The 26819-nt window shown below is 41.5% G+C and overlaps 2 protein-coding genes and 1 non-coding gene across 3 annotated transcripts in view; 2 read left to right on the top strand and 1 right to left on the bottom strand.

Moving 5' to 3' along the window:
• The first annotated feature begins 346 nt into the window (after nucleotides 1-346).
• Nucleotides 347-1985, top strand: sap30bp (SAP30 binding protein). The gene has a single exon (XM_030780535.1). The coding sequence runs from the start codon at nucleotides 367-369 to the stop codon at nucleotides 1276-1278; it is 912 nt and encodes a 303-aa protein (XP_030636395.1). The 5' UTR covers nucleotides 347-366; the 3' UTR covers nucleotides 1279-1985.
• A 2169-nt stretch (nucleotides 1986-4154) lies between these two features.
• esyt2b (extended synaptotagmin-like protein 2b) overlaps nucleotides 4155-26819 on the bottom strand; it is a 35391-nt gene continuing 12726 nt past the window's right edge. The window contains exons 7-23 of the mRNA XM_030779147.1: nucleotides 24047-24102; nucleotides 15099-15219; nucleotides 14350-14526; nucleotides 13878-13960; nucleotides 12912-12960; nucleotides 12332-12421; nucleotides 11871-11972; nucleotides 9456-9512; nucleotides 8272-8346; nucleotides 7732-7818; nucleotides 7226-7375; nucleotides 6515-6888; nucleotides 5884-5982; nucleotides 5578-5709; nucleotides 4854-4959; nucleotides 4586-4635; nucleotides 4155-4200 (exon numbers count right to left, since the gene is read on the bottom strand). Coding sequence (XP_030635007.1) covers nucleotides 4155-4200; nucleotides 4586-4635; nucleotides 4854-4959; nucleotides 5578-5709; nucleotides 5884-5982; nucleotides 6515-6888; nucleotides 7226-7375; nucleotides 7732-7818; nucleotides 8272-8346; nucleotides 9456-9512; nucleotides 11871-11972; nucleotides 12332-12421; nucleotides 12912-12960; nucleotides 13878-13960; nucleotides 14350-14526; nucleotides 15099-15219; nucleotides 24047-24102 — 1854 coding nt within the window. The remainder of the gene's footprint in view (nucleotides 4201-4585; nucleotides 4636-4853; nucleotides 4960-5577; nucleotides 5710-5883; nucleotides 5983-6514; nucleotides 6889-7225; nucleotides 7376-7731; nucleotides 7819-8271; nucleotides 8347-9455; nucleotides 9513-11870; nucleotides 11973-12331; nucleotides 12422-12911; nucleotides 12961-13877; nucleotides 13961-14349; nucleotides 14527-15098; nucleotides 15220-24046; nucleotides 24103-26819) is intronic.
• trnag-ucc (transfer RNA glycine (anticodon UCC)) lies at nucleotides 18650-18721 on the top strand. The gene has a single exon. It is a non-coding gene; the product is annotated as a tRNA-Gly (tRNA).

Raw genomic sequence — 26819 nt, 5'->3', positions numbered from 1 at the left:
ATGCAGGAACTCACCACAAATCAATCTTTCCGCCGCTACAGTCCCGCGTAAAAAAATTGAAGTTGGTTGCGTAATGACGTGTACTTATCAATAGAACGTGCGTTTGCAAACTCTAGCGAGACGTTCCTATGATAGTACCACCAACTGATCTCTGATCAGAAACGACGTTTCCATCATAGATGCGAATGTACTGTGAAGAGCTGAGACAGCTTATCCTGGGTCTGTTGGTGGCGGAAGTCTAGTGGACTGTAATACCTCCACTTAGGCAGATGGCGACAGTGCACCAACATTAGTTTTTCAAAAATAGGAAGGATCTCGAGAAACAACTAGAAGAAGACGACGACACCGCAACTTTGAGGTCTAACAATGGCGGGCACCAACAAGAGTTCACTTTTATCATCCTTAGCAGCTTACGGAGATGATTCTGAGCAAGAATCAGACCCCGAAACCGACGAAAGAGAAGCTCACGGTGGATTAGTATCGGCCAGTTATGGCGATGACGACTTCAGCCGTATGGAAGACGGTGACGAGAAGGGCTCAGCTAACGAGGACAGCGATGGCAGCACTAGAAACTCGGAAGCCGACGATTCTGACATGGGAGACCATGATGACTCTAAAGACGCTTCTGTAGAAGAGGCTAAGGATCCCAACGAACTAGTCGCACAGTTTTCCGAGAAGGTTCGGAACATGTCTCCGGACGAAATCCGTATTCCTCCCGAACCACCAGGTCGCTGTTCCAGTCACCTCCAGGAGAAGATCTTAAGACTGTACGAACGCAAACTGCATGGAGACTTTGACACCAACAGTCATATTCAAAAGAAGAAAGAGTTTCGCAACCCCAGCATATATGAAAAACTCATCCAGTACTGTGGAATCGATGAACTTGGAACCAACTATCCAAAGGACATGTTTGATCCACATGGCTGGTCAGAGGATTCTTATTACGAGGCATTAGCCAAAGCACAGAAAGTCGAGATGGACAAACTTGAGAAGGCCAAAAAGGAAAGAACCAAGATTGAGTTTGTGACTGGCACCAAAAAAGGCACCACCACTAACGCGGCTGCACCGACCACCAACACAACGACCTCAACGTCGACAGAAGCCCAGAAGAGAAAGAGTAAATGGGATTCGGCTGTCCCGGTCACCCTAGCACAGCCAGCACTCTTAACGACGACAGCTACTTTACCGGGAGTCGTGTCTGTCACCACCACCGCCAGTGGTACCAAGACGACAGTTATTTCAGCTGTGGGAACCATTCTCAAAAAAGCCAAACAGTGATGTTTCCTGGAATTTAAACGGGCAGTGTCGAATGTCTGTGCGGTTTATAACGCACAACGGAGAATTCAAGTACTCGAGTGAATTACCCCTGCCCCAAGGAGTTCGGATGTAAACTGGACAGAAGTTTTTTGTTTGTCTGTTTTTTAGTTTTGTTTTGAGGTCTCCGCAGTTTTAAGATGTCGTCTACATGACTACGGGCTGTGTTGCATATCAGTCATTCTGTTTGACTTTTTGGCAACTGTGTTTCATCCTCTACCCGGTATGAGTTGAGCTCAAATACAAACGTTAATGTGATGCTACCTGGTGACGCTGTTTAAAAAGAACTGCCCGACTGTTTCAAGGGAAAGTGAACGAGAATCAGTGGACTCAATAACTGACGCAAATCAAACGGAACTTGTGTGTTTTAGTCATGCTCGCGAAGTTGATACTGACCAAAAGGTCCATCCACCTACCTGTAGTCTGTATTTTTCGTTTTTTTCTTTTAGTTTGATTTTCATCTTCGATGTTTGGGGCCTCAGTCTGCTCCATTCGTCCAAGAAAAATCTTAATGTTTCTCAGTAGAACACCCATCTAGCACTGGATAGGCTACTGTTAACGTGTTTCGACATTTATATTTCTGTGCGTTTTATTTCTCTCTTCAGAAAGGTTCTTTATGAATGTATATATATTGCTGATGACTCTCCTTAATGCCATATTTACAATTCAGCATCTCTCAAATAAATGTGTATTTGTAGTACCTGTACTGGGCTGCAGTATATTACTTTTCGTGAATGGCCTACCAGTCCTCTTCATCTAATAATGAAAAATGCGTACAATATGCCGTGAGCTCTATTTTAAAAAGAATAAAGATAAAATGTCAAAGAGGCCTCAGAAACATTGCACATTGCAGTTATAGACTATCTACAGATAAATAGCAGGCTATGTATTGAGATCTTGGCTGCACCTGGACACCCGAAGCATCTCAGTCTATACGTAGGATTAGACATTTGATTATTCTTTATGTGTTCAGCAGTACAATACAGTTTCTATTCAACTTCAAAAGTGAAAGGTATTCTAATTTTTAAATGATGTCAATTATAAAGAGTGGTTGTGTAAGAATGTTACTTTGCTGTTCTCTGCACACTTTTCATTTTTGGATCAAGGGGCTAACTGTAAAGCACTACTTTGCATAATAACTAACCTGGGGAAACAATTAATCTAACTGTCTGAGTCTGACCACTTTATTGAAAAAAAAGTGATGTTTTAACAAAAGGTTATTTGAAAAAATACTTCTGAATAATGAGTACAGATACAATTTCAGGACTTTATATGGGGAAATTAGAAGATCCACATTCTTGAATGAAGAGGGGGGAAAGTCTTTATTTACATAGTTCAGAGGAATCTTATGCAAACATAAAAACATATGCACACTTTCAATTATACTTAACAGTTTTCTTCATGTTAATAGAGAATGAATCTGCTCAAATAAGGCACGGGGAGATACCATGACCAAGAAGTCAAGCAGTAAACTGGAAATCTGTTATCGGTTATTTACTAAGATTTAAATAAAATCTTGTCATTGTTCATGTTTATTTAAAGAGGAAAGAGAGTCATGCTGATGATGCAGAAAAAGACAAGTCATTCCAGCAGCTCCATTCTCAAGCCATTTTACAGTCATCACTAAATTGGCTCTTCGTTCATAGTTTTTCGACGAAAGTCATAATTTACAAACATTTAACAGAAAAGAAGCAGTCTTCCACGTGTTGGCTTTACAGTACAATCTTACCAGACGTCCATCGTCCTTCCGAGTTTCTGTCCACTGCAGTGTGTTTTGCAGTATGTTTAAATATCCCCTTCACAGTGTCATGAACAATGAGAAATAAAATACTTTGAAAATAAAGTATCTTCACTGATCACAAAAGGAAATGAAATATCAGAAAACTCTTAAATGGAAAGCTACCTTTCACAATACACAACAAAGAACAAGGAGTAAACTGTAAAGGAATAACTGTCATGACTGTAGCATAACAAAATGCTGAAAAAAAGTCGCTACAACTTAAACCCATTTCACAAAATTGTGTAGTGCTAACAACTAATATTTCAGATGAATTTCTGAAGCTGTTTCTTTGGTTAACAGTGTCGTAGCTCTTAATGTTTTTTGTTGTTGTTTTTGTTTTTTTTCAGGTTGCTTGCATCAGTGTGCCTGTTGAAGAGAAGTCCAGCAAAAAGTATCTGACATTTACTAAAACACAATAAAATAAAATAAAACAATTTTTTTTCTGACGGAACTGCGCTTGACACAAAGCGATACAAACCCCTGCGATTCTCAAAACTGAGAATATTTCCAAAATTGCATACAGTGCATACGATTACATATTTTAACACTGATAACGTAGAAAATTAAGGCAGTAAATTGGAATTGTTGTTGCTTGTTAACTTCAGTGACTGATTTTCTTTTTTTTTTTCTGTGATCCTTTGAACTGAATAATATTCAGATATTTAAGCTAAGAGCTGTTATCATACAAATCTTCAAGTGCAGGATATGGTCTAATGCAACATTCAAAGCAAACATGATCAGACATGCAATGGAGTGAGAGTTTGTGTGTTTGCAATAATGATTATGATTGCTGTTTGCGTGTGTGTGTGTTGGTCATTTTCTTTAACACCTCGTTAACTCCCATCAGAGATTGCTTGATTTGTCGTTCATTGTTTTCTCTCGTTTTTTTTTTTTTTTTTGGAAAAGGATGCCCTCCTGATGCGGTAAGCTCTCCTCTGGGGTAACTCTGCCTTTTTTTTTTTCGTTTCTTTCCAGAGTACCCGATATGCGTACGCCCCCAGTTCCTGGGCTCTCCAGTCCCCTGGTCGTTTAACTCTGTCCCACACTCACTCTCCCGCTTTCAGGCCTGAACTATTTTCGGTGACCCATCTGCAGTCAGATCATACCTGACGGGGGGGGGGGGGGGGGGGGGGGGGAGAAAGAATGAAAGAAAATCAGATGCCAGTCCTTCATAAGTCCATTTCTCCTATCTTGTGAGGTGCTACTGATGCCCGTGGATGTCAGGTAAAACTTATTTAAGGTCATAGAGTCAAATCTTTAGGAGTTAATTGGGACAATGATGCGCTAGAAGTATTTCCTCTCCTCTAATAGATTCTAATTAAAGTGTTGATGCAAGCTTTCACTGTTAATAATATCAGGAGTGATCTTCCAACATGATTTAGCAAAGCTTAATCACCTCTAATCAGCTTCCACACATCAGAGCCCAGCAAGTTCACAAAGGAGAAAATGACTAAATGGATGAGAGAGAGAGAGAGAGAGAGAATATCGTACCATTGAGTCCATCCTTTGGAAATCTCATCACTGGACAAATCCACTAGTACCTACAGCAAAGGCATAACATAAATTAACACACATGTTTATTCAGAAATTCTGTCTGAGAGAGAAAGGGAGGAAGATAGAGAAAGAACAGAGTGCAACAAAGAGATAGAGACAGACACAGAGAGAGAGACAGCCCCTGAGAGAGAGAGAGAGAGACAGACCCAGAGAGAGAGAGAGACACGGAGAGAGAGAGAGAGAGCTTGTGTGCGTTGTGTCACACCTTGCCCAAAAGGCCTTTGTTTTTAGAGAGTAGTCCTCCTCCGTTTTTCACTGCTACATCCAGAGTCCGTCTGTGCAGCTCCACCATGGACACACTAAACTCAAACCTGTCGACAGCACAGCAGCACACACACACACACACAATGTTCCTAAAGTTAGGTCTGCAGTCCTGAGTGTGAGGGTCTATTCTTTAATGTGGTCAGAGTTGAGGTTATACCTCACTAGTTCAGTGTTGGTTCAGTTTTGGCTTGTGTGAGTATTGTGTTATCGGCTATGTCAGTTTAGAAGTTTTGTGTGTGTGTGTTTTGTTATAACAGGCTGACTGGTTGTGGCCGAAGGAACTGCACGTGTTTGTGTGTGTGTGTGTGTGTGTGTGTGTGTGTGTGTGTGTGTGTGTGCGCGTGCATGTGTGTGATATGACTTATTGTAGATGTTGTGTTCTTACTGCTGAACATAAATGGAACTGAGTGTATGACTGTGTGTGTGTGTGTGTGTCTGTGTGTCTGTGTTCTGACAACTGGTTGTAGATGGGGTTGAGTGAGTGTGTGTGTGTGTGTGTCTGTGTTCTGACAACTGGTTGTAGATGGGGTTGAGTGAGTGTGTGTGTGTGTGTCTGTGTTCTGACAACTGGTTGTATATGGGGTTGAGTGAGTGTGTGTGTGTGTGTCTGTGTTCTGACAACTGGTTGTAGATGGGGTTGAGTGAGTGTGTGTGTGTGTTCTTACGACTGGTCGTAGATGGGATTAAGGTTTCTCTTCATCATGGTGGTTTTCCTGCGGCCACTGCGACTCTTATCAGGGAGCAGGTAGAGGCGGATATACGGATCAGAGCCTTCTTTATTCAATGCTATCAGATTACTGAGGACAAAACCACATTCACATTCAGTTAGAGGGCAGACAATCTCACACGGGGAAGTGTGTGTGTGTGTGTGTGTGTGTGTGTGTGTGTGCGGGCTCGCATGCGCGTGTGTGTGTTTGCATGTGCGTGTGCCTATGTGTGTGTGTGGGTGTGTGCGTGTGTGTGTTCCTCACCGGCAGGCGTGGACCACCACAATGAGTTTGTTCCTCTGAGAACTGTGTCTGACTGTGAGCTGGATTTCACCCAGTGGATACTGGCTGGGACCAGAGCCACTGCAGAGACAGAGAGAGAGATTTACACATACACGCACACAGACACACGCTCGTGTATGCACACCCACCCACACACACACACAAGCTCCACAAATCACATACTGACGGTTTGGTTACATTCCATACCAGTTTCGCATGTGTACAAAATGAACTACACTTCAGGGCAAAAAGTGAACAATGTATCAAACTCCAGAGCTTTGGCACGCAGGCCAAGAATCACACTGGGACATCCAGTAAATGGCTTTGCTTCTGACTCTCTGTCTCTATTTTCTTCTCTTTCTCTCCCTCTCCTTCTGTGTGTGTCTCTCTCTCTCTATTTTCTTTCTCTCTAGCACTCTTTCTTTTGTTCTTTCTTTCTTTCTTTTGTTCTTTCTTTCTTTCTCTCTCAGTGTCTGACTTTATCATGAGGAATCTCATTAAACTATCTATGTTTCTCTGAGAGAATCTGCTCATCTCTGTTTGTGATTTACCCTCAACTTCCACTCTGTAACAGAAGTTTCCAGGTTTTTCCAGTTTCTCTTCTATCACTCACTTCTGCAGGTGACGTAGTCTCTGCTGGAGCTCCAGGGTGGCGCAGGGCAGGGAGGTGTCTGAGGCCAGGCTGGGGGTGGAGTCCCTGTGGGACTGCTCTTTATGGGCACTGCTGATGGCCTGGCTGGAGACACTACGCCCCACCTCCGCCAGCCGCACGGGGCTGCCCTCTCCCCCTCTCTGGCCCTGCTGCACGGGGGCGGGGGAGAGAGAGGCGGCGGGTGTGGGCGTGGGCGTGGGTGTGGGTGTGGGTTTGGTTTGGGTTTTGGAGGAGCTGGGGTGATGGTTTGGAGAGGTGGAGTTGCTGGAATCGGCTCGTCTGACTTGCACGGAGGATGGTTGGCCAGACGCCATCTCTCGCTCTCCACAGAGGATCTGTGGATTTAGACACCAATTGAAATTTGAATTCTGGGTGGGTATCATACAGACACACAAACACACATACATACACTCGATGCACTGCAGGATACAGAAACACGTGATACGCAAGAACACCCGTGCATACATACACATTTTCACAACCCACACTCATTCTCCTACAAACAGACACGTACAAATCAAATCCTCATTTACACTCATCCTTCAGTCCGTTAACCACGCAACTTCACAGTATTAAATGATATGATATCATATACACACTTATTCATTTCTCTCTCAGAAACATATAGCAAAGCACAAACACTCACACACACACACACACACACACACTGACCCTGAGTGCCATCTTGAGTTTGATGGTAGAGTTGGGCCCAGAGTTGGAGAGGGGAAACTGCTCAGTCAGTGTCATGTCCTCTTCCACCAGTAACCTGCTCAAGCTGATCTGAAGATTACCCAGTTTGCACTTGTGCTTATCGTCCTTCACCTGAGGGGCCGGCACAGAATGTCGTCACGGAAACCGAGAGAGCTCCCAGCTCTCACAACAAAGACTCTAAAATGTCACTCTTATTTATCATTTTAATGTCTGAGGCAAGGAGCAAAACAGGCTTAAAATGAGTATGGATGTTTGGATGTTAAATGAATATAGATACACCATAAGTTGTCTGTGATTTCATATTTTGAGTGGAGCGTAGTGCAATTTTGAGGAACTAGAATGTTTTTCTCAGTCAGTTTTATTGCATGGAATGTATTTAAGTACATAAGAGTGTGCGTGTGTGTGTGTATGTGTGTGTGCACGTGAATGGGTGTGTGTGTGTGTGTGTGTGTGTGTGTGAGGCGTACCACCACTTCCAGGCTCTGAACATGAGGGTTGTGTATGAGGAACGTGTAGGCTTCTTCCCACAGTGGTTCACTTGTCTTATAACGCACCTGACCACAACAAGAAACACACAGCACTCGCTGTCAGTCATGTGTAGGATACAAATATATCATATCAAACAGGACACTACAGGTCATGTGTAGGATAGAAATATATCATATCAAACAGGACACTACTGATCATGTGTAGGATAGAAATATATCATATCAAACAGGACACTACTGGTCATGTGTAGGATACAAATATATCATATCAAACAGGACACTACTGGTCATGTGTAGGATAGAAACATATGATAAATTTAGGTTCTCGCTGAGTGTTTGGTCTGATGACTACTGTGATGTGGGGCTGTATCACACACGGCCCTGTGCATTTACGAAATACTTTCCCCCACATGACTACCACCTGTCAACCCAAGGGCTTTAAAAGAAACTGACACTTGACTTTGCATCATTTGTCCACATGAGGGCGCCATTGTTACAAAAGCAGAAGTGTTATTGCACCTTGCTCTGGTAGGTTTTCTTTCCGACGCTAAACTGCACATACGGGCTTGGATCAGTGTTAACTTTCTTGCCAGACTGCGAAAAGGAGAGGAGAAAACAGACTGTCATTATGGACAATACACACAACATCACTTAATCAAAACAAGAACACACAAACTCATCACCTCAGCAGAACCACAAACTGCACACTTAATAAAACGATACATGAAGATAATTTTAAATCCAGTATTGTCTCTGAGATTGACAAAGGTAATGAATAACTGACGTTATCAGTCAAACCAGGCCATTGGTGTTAATACTATGTCTGGGTTCACCATTCAAAACTTATACATTACATATATAACACTATATAGTCAAAATTGGGAGAACAGGGTAAAAACTAGCATAAATATGGTACAAAACTAATTTTTTTTAAGTCACATTATAACCACAAAGCTATTTCACAAGTAGGTCCAGAAGTATTGTAAATCAAACAGATCAAACACACACAGACAAAGAACACCACACAAAATATCAAATACACGCTCATACACACATACAAACACACACAAAGTTTTATGGTTTGTTTCCACACATGATGTAAGAATGAATGATAAGTAGATGTATACACACTAGCACTTCTAGGTAGGGAGCCATGAACTAATAGCAAACTGTTTGCCATGCTAACAATGTGCGTGAGGACTTTAACCAATCAGAGAGCCACTGATCATGAGTGATAGGGTGACAAGCCAATCACTAAACTTCAATTACCCAACATAAATGGGGTACAAAACAAAACAAAACAAGCTACTGTACAAAAAAATCTACAGAATTGACAATGTGCATAAACCAGAAGAGAAAACAATTTTCAAACTTTCACTTCAGATGGTCTTTTTGACATGGCATACAACTACCGGTCCATGCACACAAATGAGAGAAAACTTCTGGAAATTTTCTGATAAATATGATAATTAATTAACACAAGGGTTATTATGCCAATGAATAAGATGCTTATGTTAATTTCTTACATTACAAACACACAGGACCACCTGAAGTGGAGCAGCGCTATGGCAACCGGCTAAACAGGAATAACACGGATGACGGGCACAAACAGACAGAACAGGGAGGCCGAAAACCCAGGCACAGGGGCGCGGGTGCAGGCGCGTCCGGCCGCAGTCTCCATGGTACAGGCATGCTCACTGTACCTTCAGGCCTTTGTAAGAGTGCTTGGGCCCCTCTTGGTTAAAGTCAAGTGGGTAGCTCTTTCCAAAAAGAGAGAGTGGGTGAGAGTGAGGAAGAGAAGGGAGGAAGGGGGGGAGGGAGAGAATTAATATGGTAGGGTTAACATGAGGGAGTAATGTAGGAAATGACTGGTAAGATCTCCATAACATGGCAAACTCTTTGATATCCTAGAAAAGAGTGAAAATTATACAGTGTGGTGAGGACAATTTTCTCTGAGGGGACATCAAAGTTATCTGTTACCTTCACGAACTGAATGAAATTCAGCTAGAAGCACTGAATAAGCACAAATAATGGCTTAGGTTAGCAGAGAACATGGAGAGGGGGTTTTTGTGCCGTTACACATGAAACTTTTTATGCAGCTTATGACACTGTGAATCCTTATGCATATTCGTATACAGACACACACCAAAATATATGTTGTTAAGAACTTATTCCTATCTTCTGTGATTAATCTTAATATTAATTCATCTTAAGATTAATCTTTTTTTTCTGGACTGATGAAAGATTTCAGTTGAGGCCTAAACAATGAAAATCTGATTCGCTCTGGAGAACCTTTCAAAGAAAACAGCACAGATGAATCAGAAGTAGGAGCAAATCAAATTATAAAACAACAAAGGTTAACTGTATCAATTGAAAGAGCAATCTCTCAATATGAATCATGAAACCTTTTAAAGTGTCATCCCTCAAATTGGTTTGACATAACTCGCTCGCTCTCACTCTTTCTCTCTCTCTCCATTTTGAGAAATGACAAGAGTGTGTGTAACCAAAGGATGAGTTGAGGGGAGATGGTTGGGGGAAGATTCGGTACGGATGGGGTGTTAAAAAGATCACATGGACACTGTAATTACCCTAATCCACATCATCACGTATCCATTTGACTATCACATAACTGCTTTCAAACCACCACACACACACACACGTCACTGTGCAAGCCTGCTTTATTTAGCCTTAACACTTGTCATCAGCTTATCCCTTGTTCGTTTCATGTCTTTAACTAAAACAAATTAGGCGTATTAATTTTGCAAAACCTTAAATTAAGGATTACCCTCATGCAATTGGGATAATCCGCATGCCTTATCGTTTGACCTTTTGATATTTCATGGTTTCCAGTATGGTTACGGACACTGGATTATAGTGTTAGCTGTACTAGCTAATCGCTAGTCGAAGATTACCAGGATGCAGAAGTCTGGTAGAACTCACAAGTAACGTTCTACAGAGCGAAGAGTCGTTCTCGCAAAAGACTAGACCCGATGCCCTTCTCTCCTTTAGGTTTCCGCACCCGAAGCTGCCCTCAAACACGCTCTTCGGACGGAAAAGGTAGAACATTGAATCAACGGAACCTCCATTTTTAGAGAGTACCTTGATGACTATTGCCCAAAGTTCATAGGTGTGTAAATTCTGTGCAGCTAAAGTGTAACTCTTTACATTTTCTCATTATACTCACGTAATGCTAATTACATAACCTCTTGGGGTTATTAAAACCTCGACGGGTATCAGCGTTGCATCATAGAGGTAGTTAATTAATTTTATCACTTAATTTCATGATTACGCTACTAAAGATCCACTAAACAGATTATTACCCAGAGTTGACCTTCTCATCGTTGACACTGTAGGACACTGTGTCATAAAAAGTATGTCATTAACCTTAGTGAGGGCTTGGCTATCACTAATTGACACACCATTTCAGCCAATCAGAGATGCCATGATATCATGGCTTAAAATGATCCTCCTGCATATTTGTTTTGTCCAGGGTGAGGTAATGTTTCATAGGGGGCGTGAATGGAGCAGAGAGTTTGAGCGTGGGCGGAGACATCGTGTAAAATGCCACAGTAGAGAACTAACCTGAGGAATTTACAAGTTATAAAAGTCAGAAACAAACGGACACCAATTAGTCCAGCACGGTGCATGTTTACTGACTGACTGAGTGACTGAGTGAAGCATGTTTGCCAAACGAGGACAGATGAAACAAGTTTGTGCATGTGTGTATGTGTGTGTGTGTGTGTATGTACAGTATATGTGTCTTGTGCTTCTGACACGTTCCAGTTCCATTACCAGAAAGACCCGTTGGTGGAAGCGAGACACTCCCCTCACAAGACGACCTATTACAGTGAGTTTTACTGGCTTTCTAGGAACTGCTGTAAGACAAGTTAAAATGCTTGCCAGAACAATAGACTCCTTATATTACACACCCTGTGCTATGTTTAGGACAGGAAAGTAACAGGAAAAAAAAATTACTTTGTGATAGTCTATGTTGTTCTCAGAGAAGGTTCTTGACAGTGTCTTGCAGGAATAACAGTATCGTGGAGTTTATTCCAGGTATAGTTAAGACAGCTTTTTTCCAGTCTGTACATGCAGACGTACACACAGGATAAACTTACAGGTAAACTCCTGGCAGAGTCCAGATGAACAACCAGCAGAGCAGAGGAGAGAGCGTCTTTATCATGGGCCTGATACTTATCAGCCCTGATGCTCCTCAACACCTGAAAGAGAGAGAGACAGAGACAGACACAGAGAGAGAATGGAAAAGGATCTGTTTTTACTTGTTTTGAGACTTTTTTTCACCATGTTTACTTATAATTTTTTTTTCACTGCTTATAAAGCCTGTTGGCTGTTGACAACAGTAGCATCACCGATTTAATACAGCACTGTTTTGGAAAATGATGTAAAGCAGATTTTCTTAGAAAACAAAATGAAGATGTGCAAGGAATGTAACTGGTGTGAGCATGCAAACCTTTCTCTCTTCCTGTGTGTGTGTGTGTGTGTGTGTGTGTGTGTGTGTGTGTGTGTGTGTGTGTGTGTGTATGCGTGTGTGCGGGTCTATGTGTGTGAGTGCACCTACCTGTTCCAATTTCTCAGGCTGTGAATAAAGGGAGAGCCATTCCATTCTCAGATGCAGCTTCCCTGTCGTTGCCTCTTCCAGCTGAAACCACTGGAACAATAGATTACAACACACACAAAAATGTCACCGTGTCACACAGCCTGGCAGCTCTCAGACTTAAAGTCTATTACTGGCCTCTTCTCAATTCATAAAGGACATTTTTTTTTCTGAACCCCACAAAAATCAATTGCCTTAGATATCAGCCCAGCTGTAACCATTGGCAACGGTTGCTGGGGGGAGGTGTGAAAAGGAATAAAACCTGGTTGCCATGAAAGAGGAAACAATACCTCATTCACATACAACTTATATATATGTAAGTTCAGCAAGGAGATCAAATTCAGGGAATTTCATTTAGGGCTTGGTCCAGTACACTTTTGAGCAAATCTCTTTTCTCAGAGTCAACTTAGAATTGAATGTGGGTGTTTATTCTGAGGATAAGAAAAGGCATATTTTTCTCAGAAAGAAATCCTTTACAGGAAGTTGTTCTATTGATTTAAAAAACAAAACGTTAGAGTTGAAAGAACGAGCCTTTTTTTATTACCTCATCAACTTTCTGCTCCTTATGTAACTCTGTTAGGTCTACCATGAGGCTGGAATTAAAAAGATACGAAATTAGAGACTTAAAAGTTACGAGAGCACAGAAATATCATTCATTATCCATGTATCTTTCACACAGCCAGAAAAACATGCTCTCCCATTCAAAGACAAGTGTGTTTGATAATTCATTCCCTCTTAAGTGTGTACTCCACCAGAGAGAATGAACAAAGCTGTTTTCTAGTTAGTCATAGAGTCACCATGGAGCATGTGTTACAGCAGTCTCCTCCAAAGCGTAGCAATACATCCTTGGTTTTGGCTAATGTGCACACATACACACACACACACACACACACACACACACACACACACACAGGGCATTAAATTTCACTGCACATCATGTGAAAATCATGTTTACTACGACCGTCAGCAATGTTCCTTCTACCATGAAGAAAACAAAAAATCAATCCCTGGGTCTATTTTGTTAAGCAACACTATATCAGAGAAACAATTACAAATAAATACCAAAAAAAAAAAAAGGGGGAAAAAATCGTTTGAAAGCTCAGAGACATTGTGTTCTGTGAGAATTAGGACTATGCGTGTTCTACAACACCTGATTACCCAAATTAATCTCATGTTTGGACTCAAAAGGGGGTTAATTAGTTGGTTAGACCAAGTTATATAGTCTTTACCAATATAATATGTTTTATATACTGTATATACAATATATAAAACATATTATATATATGAATAGCGTGTAATTTATCTTAATGTCTTAGAGTCCTCAGTTAAGTGGCCACACCTGGACAATCTTAATTAAAAAGAAAAACCACTCAGGATATTTGGGCTCCTGAATTAGCCTGACAGTGCCAAATTCTGACAGGCAGTGAAACCAGGGGAGTTAACGGCGTGGGAGGGAAAACACACACACACACAAAGTCATGCTGAGATTTTGGGAGAGGGGCTGTGGTACCTGCCCAGAAAATCATCCTTATCTGGGTCTTCGTCAAATAGTTCGATCTCCAAATGTTGACCAGAGTGTTCGTATACCAAAGCCTGGTGGAGAAACACACACACACACACACACTCATTTGTATTTATATCTTGGTGAGGAATCCTGATTGACTCTCACTATACTGTAACTAAGGAACAATAATCTAACCCTAAACATTTAAAGTTGTGGAGACAAGCAAATGTCCCCATAAAACCACGGCTGGTCAGATGTTTCTAGCATCATGGGGACATTTTGTCCACACAACATCGCACAAACATGGTGTACACACACATGCACACACACACACACACACACACACACACACAAATGCGCACACACACACACACACACACACACACACCTGATGTATATATGCACGTCTGGTAAACACGGTTGGGTATGTGTTTATGTGTGTGGTAAATGAAGACATACAGCCTATGTGCGTGTTCACCTCATAGACTTCGTTCCATTTAGGGTGCAGGCACTCTTTAATGGTCTTGCTCTGGAACAGCTGATTTCCGAGCTGAAGGACGCCGTACGGATCGGACTTCCCTTTGATGAGTCCGCCCAGAAACTTATCCTTGCCCTCCAGATCCTGAGCCTCCAGGAAGTGAATTCTTAACACGCCCTGCCAACAGACACACACATAAAGCAATGGTATGGAGCACCTGTTTGTGTGTGTGTGTGTGTATGTGTGTGTGTGTGTGTGTGTGTGTGTGTGTGTGTGTGTGTGTGTGTGCACGCGCAAATGTGTGTTTGTGCACCAATAGCATGGCAAGGCTGAATTAATGGCTACCATGTATAAGAGGCAGAGCAAGAGAGAGAGAGAGACAGAGTATGTGTATTTGTTGTTTCTGTGTCTGTGTGTAAGAGAGAGTGTCTGGAATTATAACACTGGAAAGGTGAGTTACTGCAACTACATAGTAAAAGTACTCACCACTGTATAGTAAAAGTATCTGTACATTTACTTGACTATGTCTACATCTTCATGTCTGTGTGTGTGTGTGTGTGTGTGTGTGTGTGTGTGTATGTGTATCAGTGTATGTGTGTGTGTGTATCTGTGTGTGTGTGTGTATCTGTGTGTGTGTATCTGCGTGTGTGTGTCTCTGTATGTGTATCAGTGTATGTGTGTGTGTGAGTCTGTCTGTGTGTGTATCTGTGTGTGTGTGTGCGCGTGTGTATGCATGTTTATAAGTGTACCTTTGGCATGGGAAAACGAAGCTTGGCTAGCTCTACATCTCCCACCAATGGAACAGTGACTCTGTTTGGCAGCACCAGGTAACTGTAGATAATGTCCTGGATCAGGTTGTCTGAGAAACCACTAAAACACATAAAACACATTAAAAGATTAAAAAAAGATTAGCAGTGAATTTGACCTCTGCATTTAATCCATCCTTACACACCAGTAGTGAACACGCACAACCACTAGGTGCAGGAGCAATGGGCAGCACACCTGCACCCAGAGGCAGTTGGGGGTGTAGTGCCTTGCCCAATTGTACTTCAGCTGTGGATGTTTGTCTCACCGGTCCTGGGAAGCAAACCAGCTACCTTTTGGTCACAAGCCCACTTCTCTAAGCGTTAGGCCACAGGCTGCCCATTAAAAACATTAAAACACAAAATCACTCACTTGTTCATATCCTGATAGTCCAGTACTCAACACTCTCTCTCCCTCTTTCTCTTTCTATTTCTCTGTCTTTCTCTTTCTCTCACCACCCACAGCTGACACTGTCTGTTGCCTGAGGGGCTTTCAGTTTAGCTGAGGTTTCCGTTAATAAACACACACACACACACACACACACACACACACGTCCATGGTGTCTCATTTCTGTCTATCCCCACATCCCAGGATTGCACGTGAGCCAGACAGCCTCTTCCCTGTGTACAAACACACACAATCACAGACACACACACACACACACAGCACAGTCCTGAATGTACTGTTCTGTCAGCTCAGATCTAAGCATGACGTACTGAGCAGGATGGTAACAGGTCAAACATCACTGTGTGTGTGTATGTGTGTGTGTGTGTGTGTTTCTGTGAGCGTGTACGCGACAATTTTTCTGCAGCTGTCCACACATTTAAGCCTCCTAATGTGTCAACACACGTACACACACAGACACACACGTCCACATCACATGCGTCATCTTTTCCTTGTTCCAGTTTGGAGGTTTACTAATACACATTACCACAGAATCCAGGGGGCTTGTCATGTGCTTTAAAACAAATAAATATCCTTAATATGCAAAGCCATGAAACTGTCATTTCCAACATAACTCAAAAGACCAGTTTTCCTGATGGACAGTCAAACTACCCCTCGACTGAAAATAGCAATGTAAAATTCCCCCATTAATGGCAAAATTTAGTCTTTGAACAGGAGAGCTGCCTGGAAGTGGTTAACAGCTAAGCTTGGGAGTCAGAAAGAAGCTCTCAGCTGCTCACTGGATGGATTTACACAGTTCACGTTGCCCGAGCACCAGGAGAGGAGCTGTGATTTATCAGGCAGGCTGATAGCTAGTCCCCTCCCACCAAGAAACACTGCACCCTCTTTTCACCCCATAACCGTACTGAGAATGAATGGCACATGTAGAACTTTCATTCAGTGGTTTTTCAGCACTCCAAAAACTCACCTCAGGCCTCAACAGAGACAAATTGGTAATGCTCAGCTCTATATTACACTGTCTAGATGGAAGAGCAGACATGAAAAAATCCACAAAAATAATGGCGATAAAAAAACAAAAAAAACAAAAACGTTTTATCGATTTGAGAAAGACGTTTAGACAGGTATTCGGACTTAAAGTATTTTCTCAAACAATGGGCCAGTTGTCACATGGATAATATTTAGCATCCAGGAAGCTCCAATGCTGGTTTCCCTTTCGCTTTTCTCTGAACTCAGTGGTGTATGGCTTAAAGAGTGTTAAAATAAAAGCTGATGACAGAGATTGTGTCACGTATCTGATCCCCAAGGGGACAAGGGGATGGGGGGACGGGGGGGCTTTAAAATAAACAGGTTGCTGAGTTTAGGAAACATACCTACTATTAGGTAACGTCACACAAACGCATGGCGCTAAAACTGGCTCATCTAGACATACTAGGACAGAGAGAGGAAAGACAAGATAAGAGAGAGCTTTGAGTGGAGACAGACAGCTCTTAGGAAGTCATGCCGCTGTGCAGTTTGATGAACTGATCGAGAAAACAAATAGAAAAAGAAACCTACACAAATCAGATATCTCCGCCTATCACCCCCACCACCACTACCTCTCTGTTTCCCTCTATCTCACATCCATCCCTAATGAGAAGGAGTGTTAAAAGCCAGTGAATGGATATCCTGAGGACAGTATCATTAAGTAATATGTCTGTAATTACTGTTTGGATCCTGAGTGGTAATTAATAACTGTACGATGCAGATTCTTTTTTTAACTCAAAGTGGTCTCCGAAGAGCAAGGTCCTCCGCTGTGTTTCTTTTCATAAAAGCATTTGTGTCCCTTAGAAACAACTTTTGCACGTTAAAAGATCCCGAAGTCTCCAAACTGTTAAATAGATACTTCAGTATCCATGAAGGGCTTTTAATCAAGTTGGTATGTTGATTTTGGAGACAACTGTGAGGTCTGTACAACAGTATTTTGAAGACAACAGTGAGGTCTGGATTTAAGACGAGACAATTTTGAGAGACCCTGAGAAAATAAAGCTTCTGTAAAGATAAGAACACCCTCATCTAACAGAGTTTACAGCAGGAAAGTGGCCCAGAGGAGACAAGCATGTTAAAATGGCAGCTCCTCTTTCTGTAGGCCCTGCATTGACTCTGCCTGTGTTTCATCTTCATGGTGAAAGGATTATGGAAGGATTTGTGAATGCTGGATTTCAGCTGATAAAACAAAAGGACTGACTGACAAGAAAAAGCAAAAATAACTCACTCTCTCTCTCTCTCTCTTTGTCTTTATTTGAGTTTCTGATTCTTTTGTTCAATACAACATCCTCCTCATTTTCTATTTTTTCCCCCTCGTTTCCTCTCTGTAGCTTTCCTCCTCCATCGTCAGCTGTCCCTTTTTTTTTTTTTTTTTTTACTGTTTTTCTATTACCCTACTCATTTTTATGCAGTTCCTCCGAGACTCTCTTTTTTCTCATTTTCCATCTCTTTTTGTGGGTTTTCTCTTGATTCTAATCCAAAAACAATTCTCTTCTATGCTTCAGTTGGAAAATCTCTGTTCACTTAATGAAGCCATCATCCCTCTCTCCTCTCGAGCAACCCTGCTTCATCGAGAAATCATACAGTCTTTAGCATGACCCGTTTCAGAAAACCTTTCAAAATAACCATATGCACGAATTAAACCTCTATATATACTTATTACCTGTTTACGTGGCGTTAGCAACATTGAAACGGCATTCACGGATATTACTCTGAAACCCGTCGTGTGGGGATCAATGAATATGCGGGGAATTTGCCGGTCGATAGGCATCCGCCGCGCTTTGAGCCCGTACATTTTACAGCCAAACCTCTCTGGAATCCTCAGTCTATAATATTAAAAAAACTTCTGAAGATTCATAATGAAAAATCAAACATAACGAGTCGGGGTTGGGAGAACCCTCCTAAGTTCCTGGTATACTGCATTGTAGCAGAGGTTTATCCGAACAGATGCTCCAAAGCATCTACTTTCACTGAATTAGCGCTCAGCGGTCTCTTTGCACATGGTTGCAGTTAGAGAAACCTCGCGAGTGGTTTGGGTTAGTTTCGACTTCAATAAATGGAAATCCATGCGTTGGTGGTATAGTGGTTAGCATAGCTGCCTTCCAAGCAGTTGACCCGGGTTCGATTCCCGGCCAACGCAAGGATTTCATTTTCCTCGATTTCTTCTGACAGAGCAAGAAGGTACGATAAGAAGCGGTAACAAATATAAGCACACACTGATAAAATGAAGTGAAGCAGAAGATATTCGATCATCTACTAAAATATTCCATAATTTATCTACAGTACACTTCATAGCTGCTCATTCCCTTGGTAAGAATGGGCCAAAAAGATTGAATACAATGAAAAGTTCGGGCAATGAGATTCAGCTTGTACTGCCCGAGTAACTGCAGGAACAGCGAGATTTCAGTTCGTTAATTTACCATAATCCAATTACTCAGACAGAAGGATTCTGCTTACTACGTTACATTTTTACCAAAAATTAAGTTGTTGTGTCCTGCTGCTCCCTGATTCATAGGAATGACAAACACGAGAGAAAACGTGTTTCAATATAAATATGAACGTAACTGTAAAATACATTTCAAACCCAAGGGGTAAGATCCTTTAACAGAAATTGCAAAAATCTAACATATTAGTGCGATCTGTCAACCAAATCTGTTCTTTACAGTTAAAGTAAGAAAATAATCATAAAACACTTTTAAAAGAGGTTTACCGATTTCCAGGTCAGTAACTGAGAAGCATACAACCCCTGGAGTCACGGGTAAATGGCTTGGTAAAGGCCACCGTTTAACTTTGAGGCCACGTGAATAGATTACGGTGGCTGGTCTTTGATGTGACGGGGGCTTTTTTATGCTTCAACTCATCGGGGAACATTTTGACCAAACACCTTGTTCCCATCTAGGAAGCTTACACGACCACAAATGATTTATTTACGATGCTCCTCTGAATCGTTATTGAAGTAGAATTTTCCACATTGAGTCTTACAGTCTTTTCTCACGGGAAAATATTTGTTTGCGTATTCGCATTTTTCGCTCATGTGGAGGTGCTAGTTAATGAAAAAAAAATAATAACGTCTTGTTACGTTGCATTTAATTTGACACGACAGACAGCACCAGTCAAATATAACACAGAAGCGCACAACAAGATTTACCAGAACTTTTCACAATAACGTCTTTCATTGTCCAAGGTCCCGGCATCGCATAACCAACGGAAATATTTAAAAAAGTTGGCGGCCATTCCGGCAGGGTTATAAAATGAAAAACAAACACGAATGTGTGCCCATCTGTTAGAGCAGAAACACTTTGAGTTTAATAAACCCGCTTTTACGTGCATCATCAGCAAAAAGGATGTGGTTCGTTTGCATTTTCCAGCGTAGCACTAAGACAAAATATCCATGCATCAATTTTTAACCCCATTACATTACACCAACGTTTTTGTAATAAACAGTTTCTCCCTTTAAACCATCATTACGAATGGTATTCAAGTTTAATGCCCATCTACACCCTGTTCAGAAACACCACTCAGGCGTTCATGCTTAATTTGTTAAACAGAGGACAAAACTGCTATCTGCATAGTCATCTATTCCACTTGCTGGATGTTTAGAGCGTGGAGGTGCGCATCCGCAAAGTGCTCCAAATGGCACGCGAAGTAAACCACAAGTCTATTATCTTATTTGCCGCTGCATACTTAAAAAACAATAACGGAACAGGAGCGGTCTGGATAAAATCTAAGTGTCATTCCGAGTCAAAAAAACGATGGTGGCGATGTGAACCATTTCACGAAAACGGATTTATAAGTCAGTGTTTTGCCAAGTGATGGGCTTTCATCTTCTTAGAAGACGAGGTCAGTCTTCTAGGCAAACATCAATGTCAAGATGACTGCGCTCCCTTATCATCAGATAACCATTTATTCTAGTTCTTGACATTTCACATGCTGTTGGCTGGGACTCGAACCGAAAAACAATTCAAGCTATGATTATGTTTTGCGGGTTGATAACTATAATATAGAGAATATAAAATTAGATTGAAATGTATTCTTCATTCAAATGAAATGTTCTTACTTCACACTTCAGATGTAGGCCTATATAGGTTCGTTTCAGCGGGAGGAATATTGGTATTGGTTTGAGCTCAAACTCTCTTTTAAGTGTTTGTCTACAACTGAAATACATACGTTGCCGAACGGCATTGTTTTACAGGAAACAATAGCCAACATGATGTCAAAAGTGTCATTTAATGACAATAATCACTCACGAAAGAATGTATGCCGTTCCAAAGAAAATCACAAACAGCCTCTACGGGTCCTATTACAACCAGCATGGTAGACAAATTATCATCTGCCATCTATTCATGGATCTAACTGTTACATGTGTGGACATGTGTTCTTAGTAGTATCTTAGAGACGTGAGTTTAATGGTCCCGAGACAAAGCTTTAAAACAAACAACGGTATTGAAAGCATTGCCGACACATTGACCCCAAGGGACCTGTCTGTGTTTGAATTGTTTTGCGAAATGAAAACGTGGTAATTCAATACACGCGGATAGCTTGTTCCGTGTAAGGCTGTTGAGGACATAGCAACGTGCTGGGCGGTAGATTTTAACGAACAGACAACATTCCACAAAAGACTGTTATCAGTATATGCAAATTCTCAAAATGAATCACCTAGGCAACCAAAACAGCCCCCCTCCCCATCTTTTGTTGCCATGGGAGACAATGAAGACACATTATGGAATGCAGACGTGGAAATGGAACACAAATACTCGTGTGAACCTACCATTTATTTACCTCAGGAAAAAATCATTTCCAACTGATCATTCATTGCTAAGAATACACTGACCAGTAACTCAACACCCAGCTCAATGTCATAGCAAGGATAATCACCAGGGAGTATAAGGCTTTTAGCATTAAATGTGTAAGACAGAGAATGTGTGTGTGTGCCCGCGCGAAAGACAGAGAGAGAGATAAATAGCCTTTACATACAGCGGTCAGCTCACTCAGCGTAGCGAGGTCATTGCTTACTTAAGACCACTCATCTTGGCCAGCAGCTAATCATTACACACTAACAGCTCACCCCAGGAGGACCAAGAAAGAGAGAGAGACAGAGAAACAGGGAGAGAGTGGATAGAGAGAGGGTGTGTGTGTGTGTGAGAGAGAGAGAGAGAGAGAGAGAGAGAGTGGTCTTCCAGCGCGTTATTCTCACTCACAGCCAGGGTTTCATAAACACTTTAAAAGCTGTGATCATTTGGGTATTTTCTCTCAGAGGGGGAGTGGGGCCAAAAAGAAAAAGATCCTAGAGCATTAAAAGAAGAACCCTGACCCTCAGTAAATTGGCCAAAACATCCTTCTTTCATTATCTTAAGCTGTATTGATTTTTAGAGCTATGGCAGCTCTCATCTTGAGATGATGTTGTTTATTGACAGGTGATTCCAATGCTAATCCATGTAGCACAGCATGTAACAGCAGACAATCATTCATGCCACCATTTTTATCACCTCTCACCAAAGCACAGAGACAACTGTGGCATGGGAACTTGTGCCCCCCCCCCTCCATTTTTGTTTGCTTGTTTGTTTGTTTTTTAAATACTATTCATGAATATACCGTAAATTCCCAAATAGTGGCCAGGGCCTTTATTTACCTCAACAGAGGAAAGAACCAGGCCTTTATTTGAAACAGGCTATTATTAGAGATTAGAGACCATTATTTAATAAGCCACTATGATCTTCAAGATCACAATGTAAACGAAACAGTGCAGATTGTTTTAAGTTTGTGTGCTATTGCGAAAGCTACAACATGAGATTGTTTAATTAAGCTGATGCAATATACATATCTGTATATTGCATCAGCTTGTGTGCAATGCACAATAAATTTCAGCACACACAGGACCGCACAAAAGCGGATGTTTCATAAGCATTCAAACTGCAGAATTTTCACAGATCATTTTCATGTTCCAATATTAGCCTACCTGAATTTGGAGGGAGAACAAAGAGCACAATTATCGACAGATTAAAACCATCTGTGGATATAGCAAATGATGTGATAATTTGCAAAGAATAGTAATTCTGTCCCAAAATTAAATTGGTAACCATTTACTATATTTACGTGGATTAGTGTTGATTATTCTGTGAATTATTTGTTTTATTGTTCATTAAGGAGGATAAATGGGACCAGGTTGAAATAATGACAGATTTAAAGGTAAAATTTGGTCCTCTGTTTCAAGCTCACTGGCCAACATGTCCCTACCATACCTACTCCATCTAAAATCAAACATTTTTTTCCCTTCCGTGACTTTTTCAAAGTACCGTTAAGACTCATAGAAATAATGAAATAATGCAGAGGAAACAGGAAGGAGAAAGTTTTGGCAGAGATGTTCCTGAACACTAATAAGGACCACAATCCATGTGAACTAGAACACTATCTGGTATTTCTGTTAAAAAGTGAAACTAATAGCAACAGAGTGGCAAGCATAATTACCTTATGTTGTTGTACTGATGTAAATAATGCTGTGGAAATATGATGAATTTACCACTTGAGCCTCTCTGTAAATTATGCTTTTTTATTTTTTATTTTTTTTACCCGGCCTGCATTTAGAACAGGCCTTTATTTGCCCAAACAGGCGGCACCCCCGGATATGATTTGAGACCCGTTCATTATTTGAGACCTGGCTTTTACTTGAGAATTTACAGTAAGTGAGAGAGAGATTCAAATTACTACTGTAACAAAGCAATAGTTGCAACCTGTTCTACTGCTGTCAGGTAGCTGTGTTCTGTTCTGGCTTGTGTATATACATTGTGTATGTGGTGATTCACATTTCCAATGCAAAACCTTTTTTTTTTTTCCATTTTATTTTATACCTGTAGCATCACAGCCATACACAGGCACACATGCACCAGTTGATGGGGATTAGATTGTGAGGTGGGAGAGAGATTATGCAATTATGCCACAATCTGTTCTCGCGTCACCATGCAAGCCAAAGACGTGTGAAAAAGAGACCTTCTGAATATGCGTTGCGAGTGTTACTGAAGACAGAGTAAAAGAGTTACAAAGATGATCTGATTAGCCACTTTTCAGATGGTTAAGAAGTGTGTATTCGTGTAGCTGGTCTATGGAACGCGGAATGCATGATATACAATCAACACAGCATAACAGTACAACTCATGCATAACTTAGCATAGCATGACATAACATGGTATATATATATATATATATATATATATATATTTGTGCGTGTGTGTATATAGTAGATTACTGATATTGAACATTCATCAAAAATTACATGAACATATACATGAAAGAGAAATACACAGTTTAAATAAAATTCAGAGTGTTGGCTATTTGAAATTGGTTGACAGCCCTGAAACAGCCCACAAGCCAGACTTTGAATAACAGTGCCTTAGAGAGATTGAGAAAAGTAAAAATTAAAAAAAAAAAAAGTAAGTAAGAAAGAAAGTCACTCCTTGAAGTTTTCACTTACTTGAGTCCAGGAATGTCGAGGATATTTGTGAGACCTGTCCAGTTAATGTCCAAAAGCTGAGATGAAGCGAGAGAGAGGGAGAGGGAGAAAGGGAGAAATTGGATTAAAACATGAGTCAAACGGCCCAAGAGACAAATCAGTCAACGTTAGTGAGAGCGGCCTGGCAAACAGGGCGGTGAGAGAAAACTGTAAACCATTTCAAATGATCTGTGTACATCTTCCTTATGACCTCCTCCTCGATGTTCTAACACCAGTTAAAGAGAATGTGCTGAAACAAAACAGACACACACACATGCACACACACACACACACACACACACAGACAAAAAGTAGTTTTTGAAAGTCTGTATTGAATGGATTGATCTATTCAGAGTCTTTGCTGAGATCAGAACATGAAGTTCCGGTTTCATCAGCCCTGTTAAAGAGAAAATCTGACTCTGATGCTCAAATCGATGAGAAGACAATGAAATGGGGGATGGTGGGGCGACTCCCCATGAATAAACCCCACACACATACACATACATACACACACACACACACACATACACACACACACATACACACATACACACACACACACACACACACACGTGTGCCCACACACAAACTTTGGTTGTGATTAACAGGTTCTGTTCTTTGAAAGCCGTCAAGAGGAGTTTGAGATTTCTCAGAGACTCAGAACTGCTGATGACACAGGAAATAATTTCATAACTATCAGGCGGTCACTCTATCAGTCAGACGGTCAGGAAGACAGCGCAGACATTCGACATGATGATTCAACAGAATTCCGTACTGTCCTCGGGACTGGCCGTCCAATGAAAAGCAAGTGCTCCTGGGCTTTGGCGAGTGCCTCAGGATAAGAGCTTCAGAGCCGGAGGCCTCCTCTGTACCGACTACTGCAGGGCTGCTCTCACCACACAGTGGCATAACCCAGTGTTTCATCATCCTCTGTCCCTTCTGGGTGGCACCAATAACCCTAACTAATAATGACTTGGAAAAAATGTAGAAAGGTGTACTTCCCCTCTCCTTTCCTCTCCATCTCTTTCTCACTACCTCTCTGCCACCCTGTGTTCCTGTCTCTGTGTGTGTGTGTGTGTGTGTGTGTGTGTGTGTGTGTGTGTGTGTGTGTGCGCAGCTGTGACTGGAACAGAAAGCAAGAACAACAACAAAGATGACTTCTGAAAATTATCTTAAGTGACAGAGAGCAAAAACCTCAAACAAAGAGGAACCAAAGGGTGTTTCTTTAACTCAAAATATACACCAATAAACAAAAAACAGTGAGTGGATCGTCACTCCACCACTGTTTGTTTTAACTGCTGTTTTTAATGGCTAACAAGGTCTTAAACTGTTCCACAGAGAGACTGCAATTAATATTAGTGGAGATGGGAATACACACTGCAGTACCAGAGATACACATAAACGTATGCATGCATATCCATACATATTCTTCCCTTATGTTCTCTCTCTCTCCCCCTTTCTCTCTCTCTCTTTCTCTCTCTCTCTCTCTCTCTCCTGAATCTGACACTGGGGGTCGATGGTCATGCATTTTTTACACCGTGGACACACTGCAGTAGACCAGTAAAGGCCTTCTGCCTTCTGCGGCACTGCAAAACACTCTCACACTGTAAGCTGGGCTACGTCACGCATGCATTTATCTACCCATCCATTCACTCACTCACTCACCTATTTTTGTCCATCCATTCATCCATCCATTCATCTATCCTTTCATTGACCTCCTCAGTCGAGTCAAATACTCATTGTAAATCCACTTAATCACTCTTCCACTCAGTTCATTCACTCACCTCCTTCTCTCCACCCGTCTACCCATCTATCCTTCCATCCATTCACTCACTCCCTCAGTCACTCACGTACTTTCATTTAATTTCCATCTATTCACTTATTCACTCGCTCATTCACCCATCCAACCAGGTATCCACCCGTTCATCTATCCATCCATAATACTGTAATATAATTCACTCGATTAATTTACAGTAAGACCATTAGGAACCTGGAGACTTTCAAGCCAATTCATGAGATTTCTTTCATTTTTTCCCTTCTCAGCAATAAACCCGTGTTCCTCTGTCACTCCTGCCGACTGGCTGATAAACATCAGAAATCAACGCCTCCACATTTGTAACAGACCGGTCGTCACAAAGGCAATTCCACAAACAAAGAGTCGTCATTAACGCTCTTTGGGTCTTCACAACAGTCGTGTTGGTAGTTGTCTTTCACCTGCCATGCTTTTCTCTGTTACAGGCAGTTCAAGTGGAACCAGTGACGGGGCAGGCTGAAAAGACTGAAAGAGAAAGAGACTGAAAGGGCAGGAGAGGGAAGGAAAGTGAATGAGGAACGAGGAAAAGGTTCTCTGACAGGTTGGTGAGGAACTTCAAATGAAGCCATCTGATCGTGAAAGCACTCACCATATCTGAGAAACACGCACACGCTTAAACAGAACCATATTAGGCTCTGCGTTCGGTTGCATATTTCTGTTTGTTTTCTTTACGCAGGGTCAGCGATTATATGTCCATTTTGGGGGGTGGATAGAGAGAGAGGGGGGAGGGAGAGAGAGAGAGAGAGAGAGAGAGAGAGGAGCAGAAGCCTGGCATACTAGAGTTAAACAACACCAAGACCCAGCTGCTTAATGTCATCTCAACTGCTATGTCACATACACTTTGACAAGCTGACAGGGAAAAAAAAAAGCAAATGAATGTTTGAGAGAAAGAATGACATGATTGTAATTTAAGGTTTGCTCGAAACGTCAGACAAATTGAAT

Source organism: Chanos chanos, chromosome 7 (assembly GCF_902362185.1).
Source record: "Chanos chanos chromosome 7, fChaCha1.1, whole genome shotgun sequence".
In the NCBI taxonomy this organism is placed as follows: Eukaryota; Metazoa; Chordata; class Actinopteri; order Gonorynchiformes; family Chanidae; genus Chanos; species Chanos chanos.
This window is presented reverse-complemented; position numbering and strand designations above follow the sequence as displayed.

Coding starts and splice junctions, on each gene's coding strand:
- sap30bp (XM_030780535.1), top strand. CDS start 367: ATGGCGGGCACCAACAAGAGTTCACTTTTATCATCCTTAGCAGCTTAC.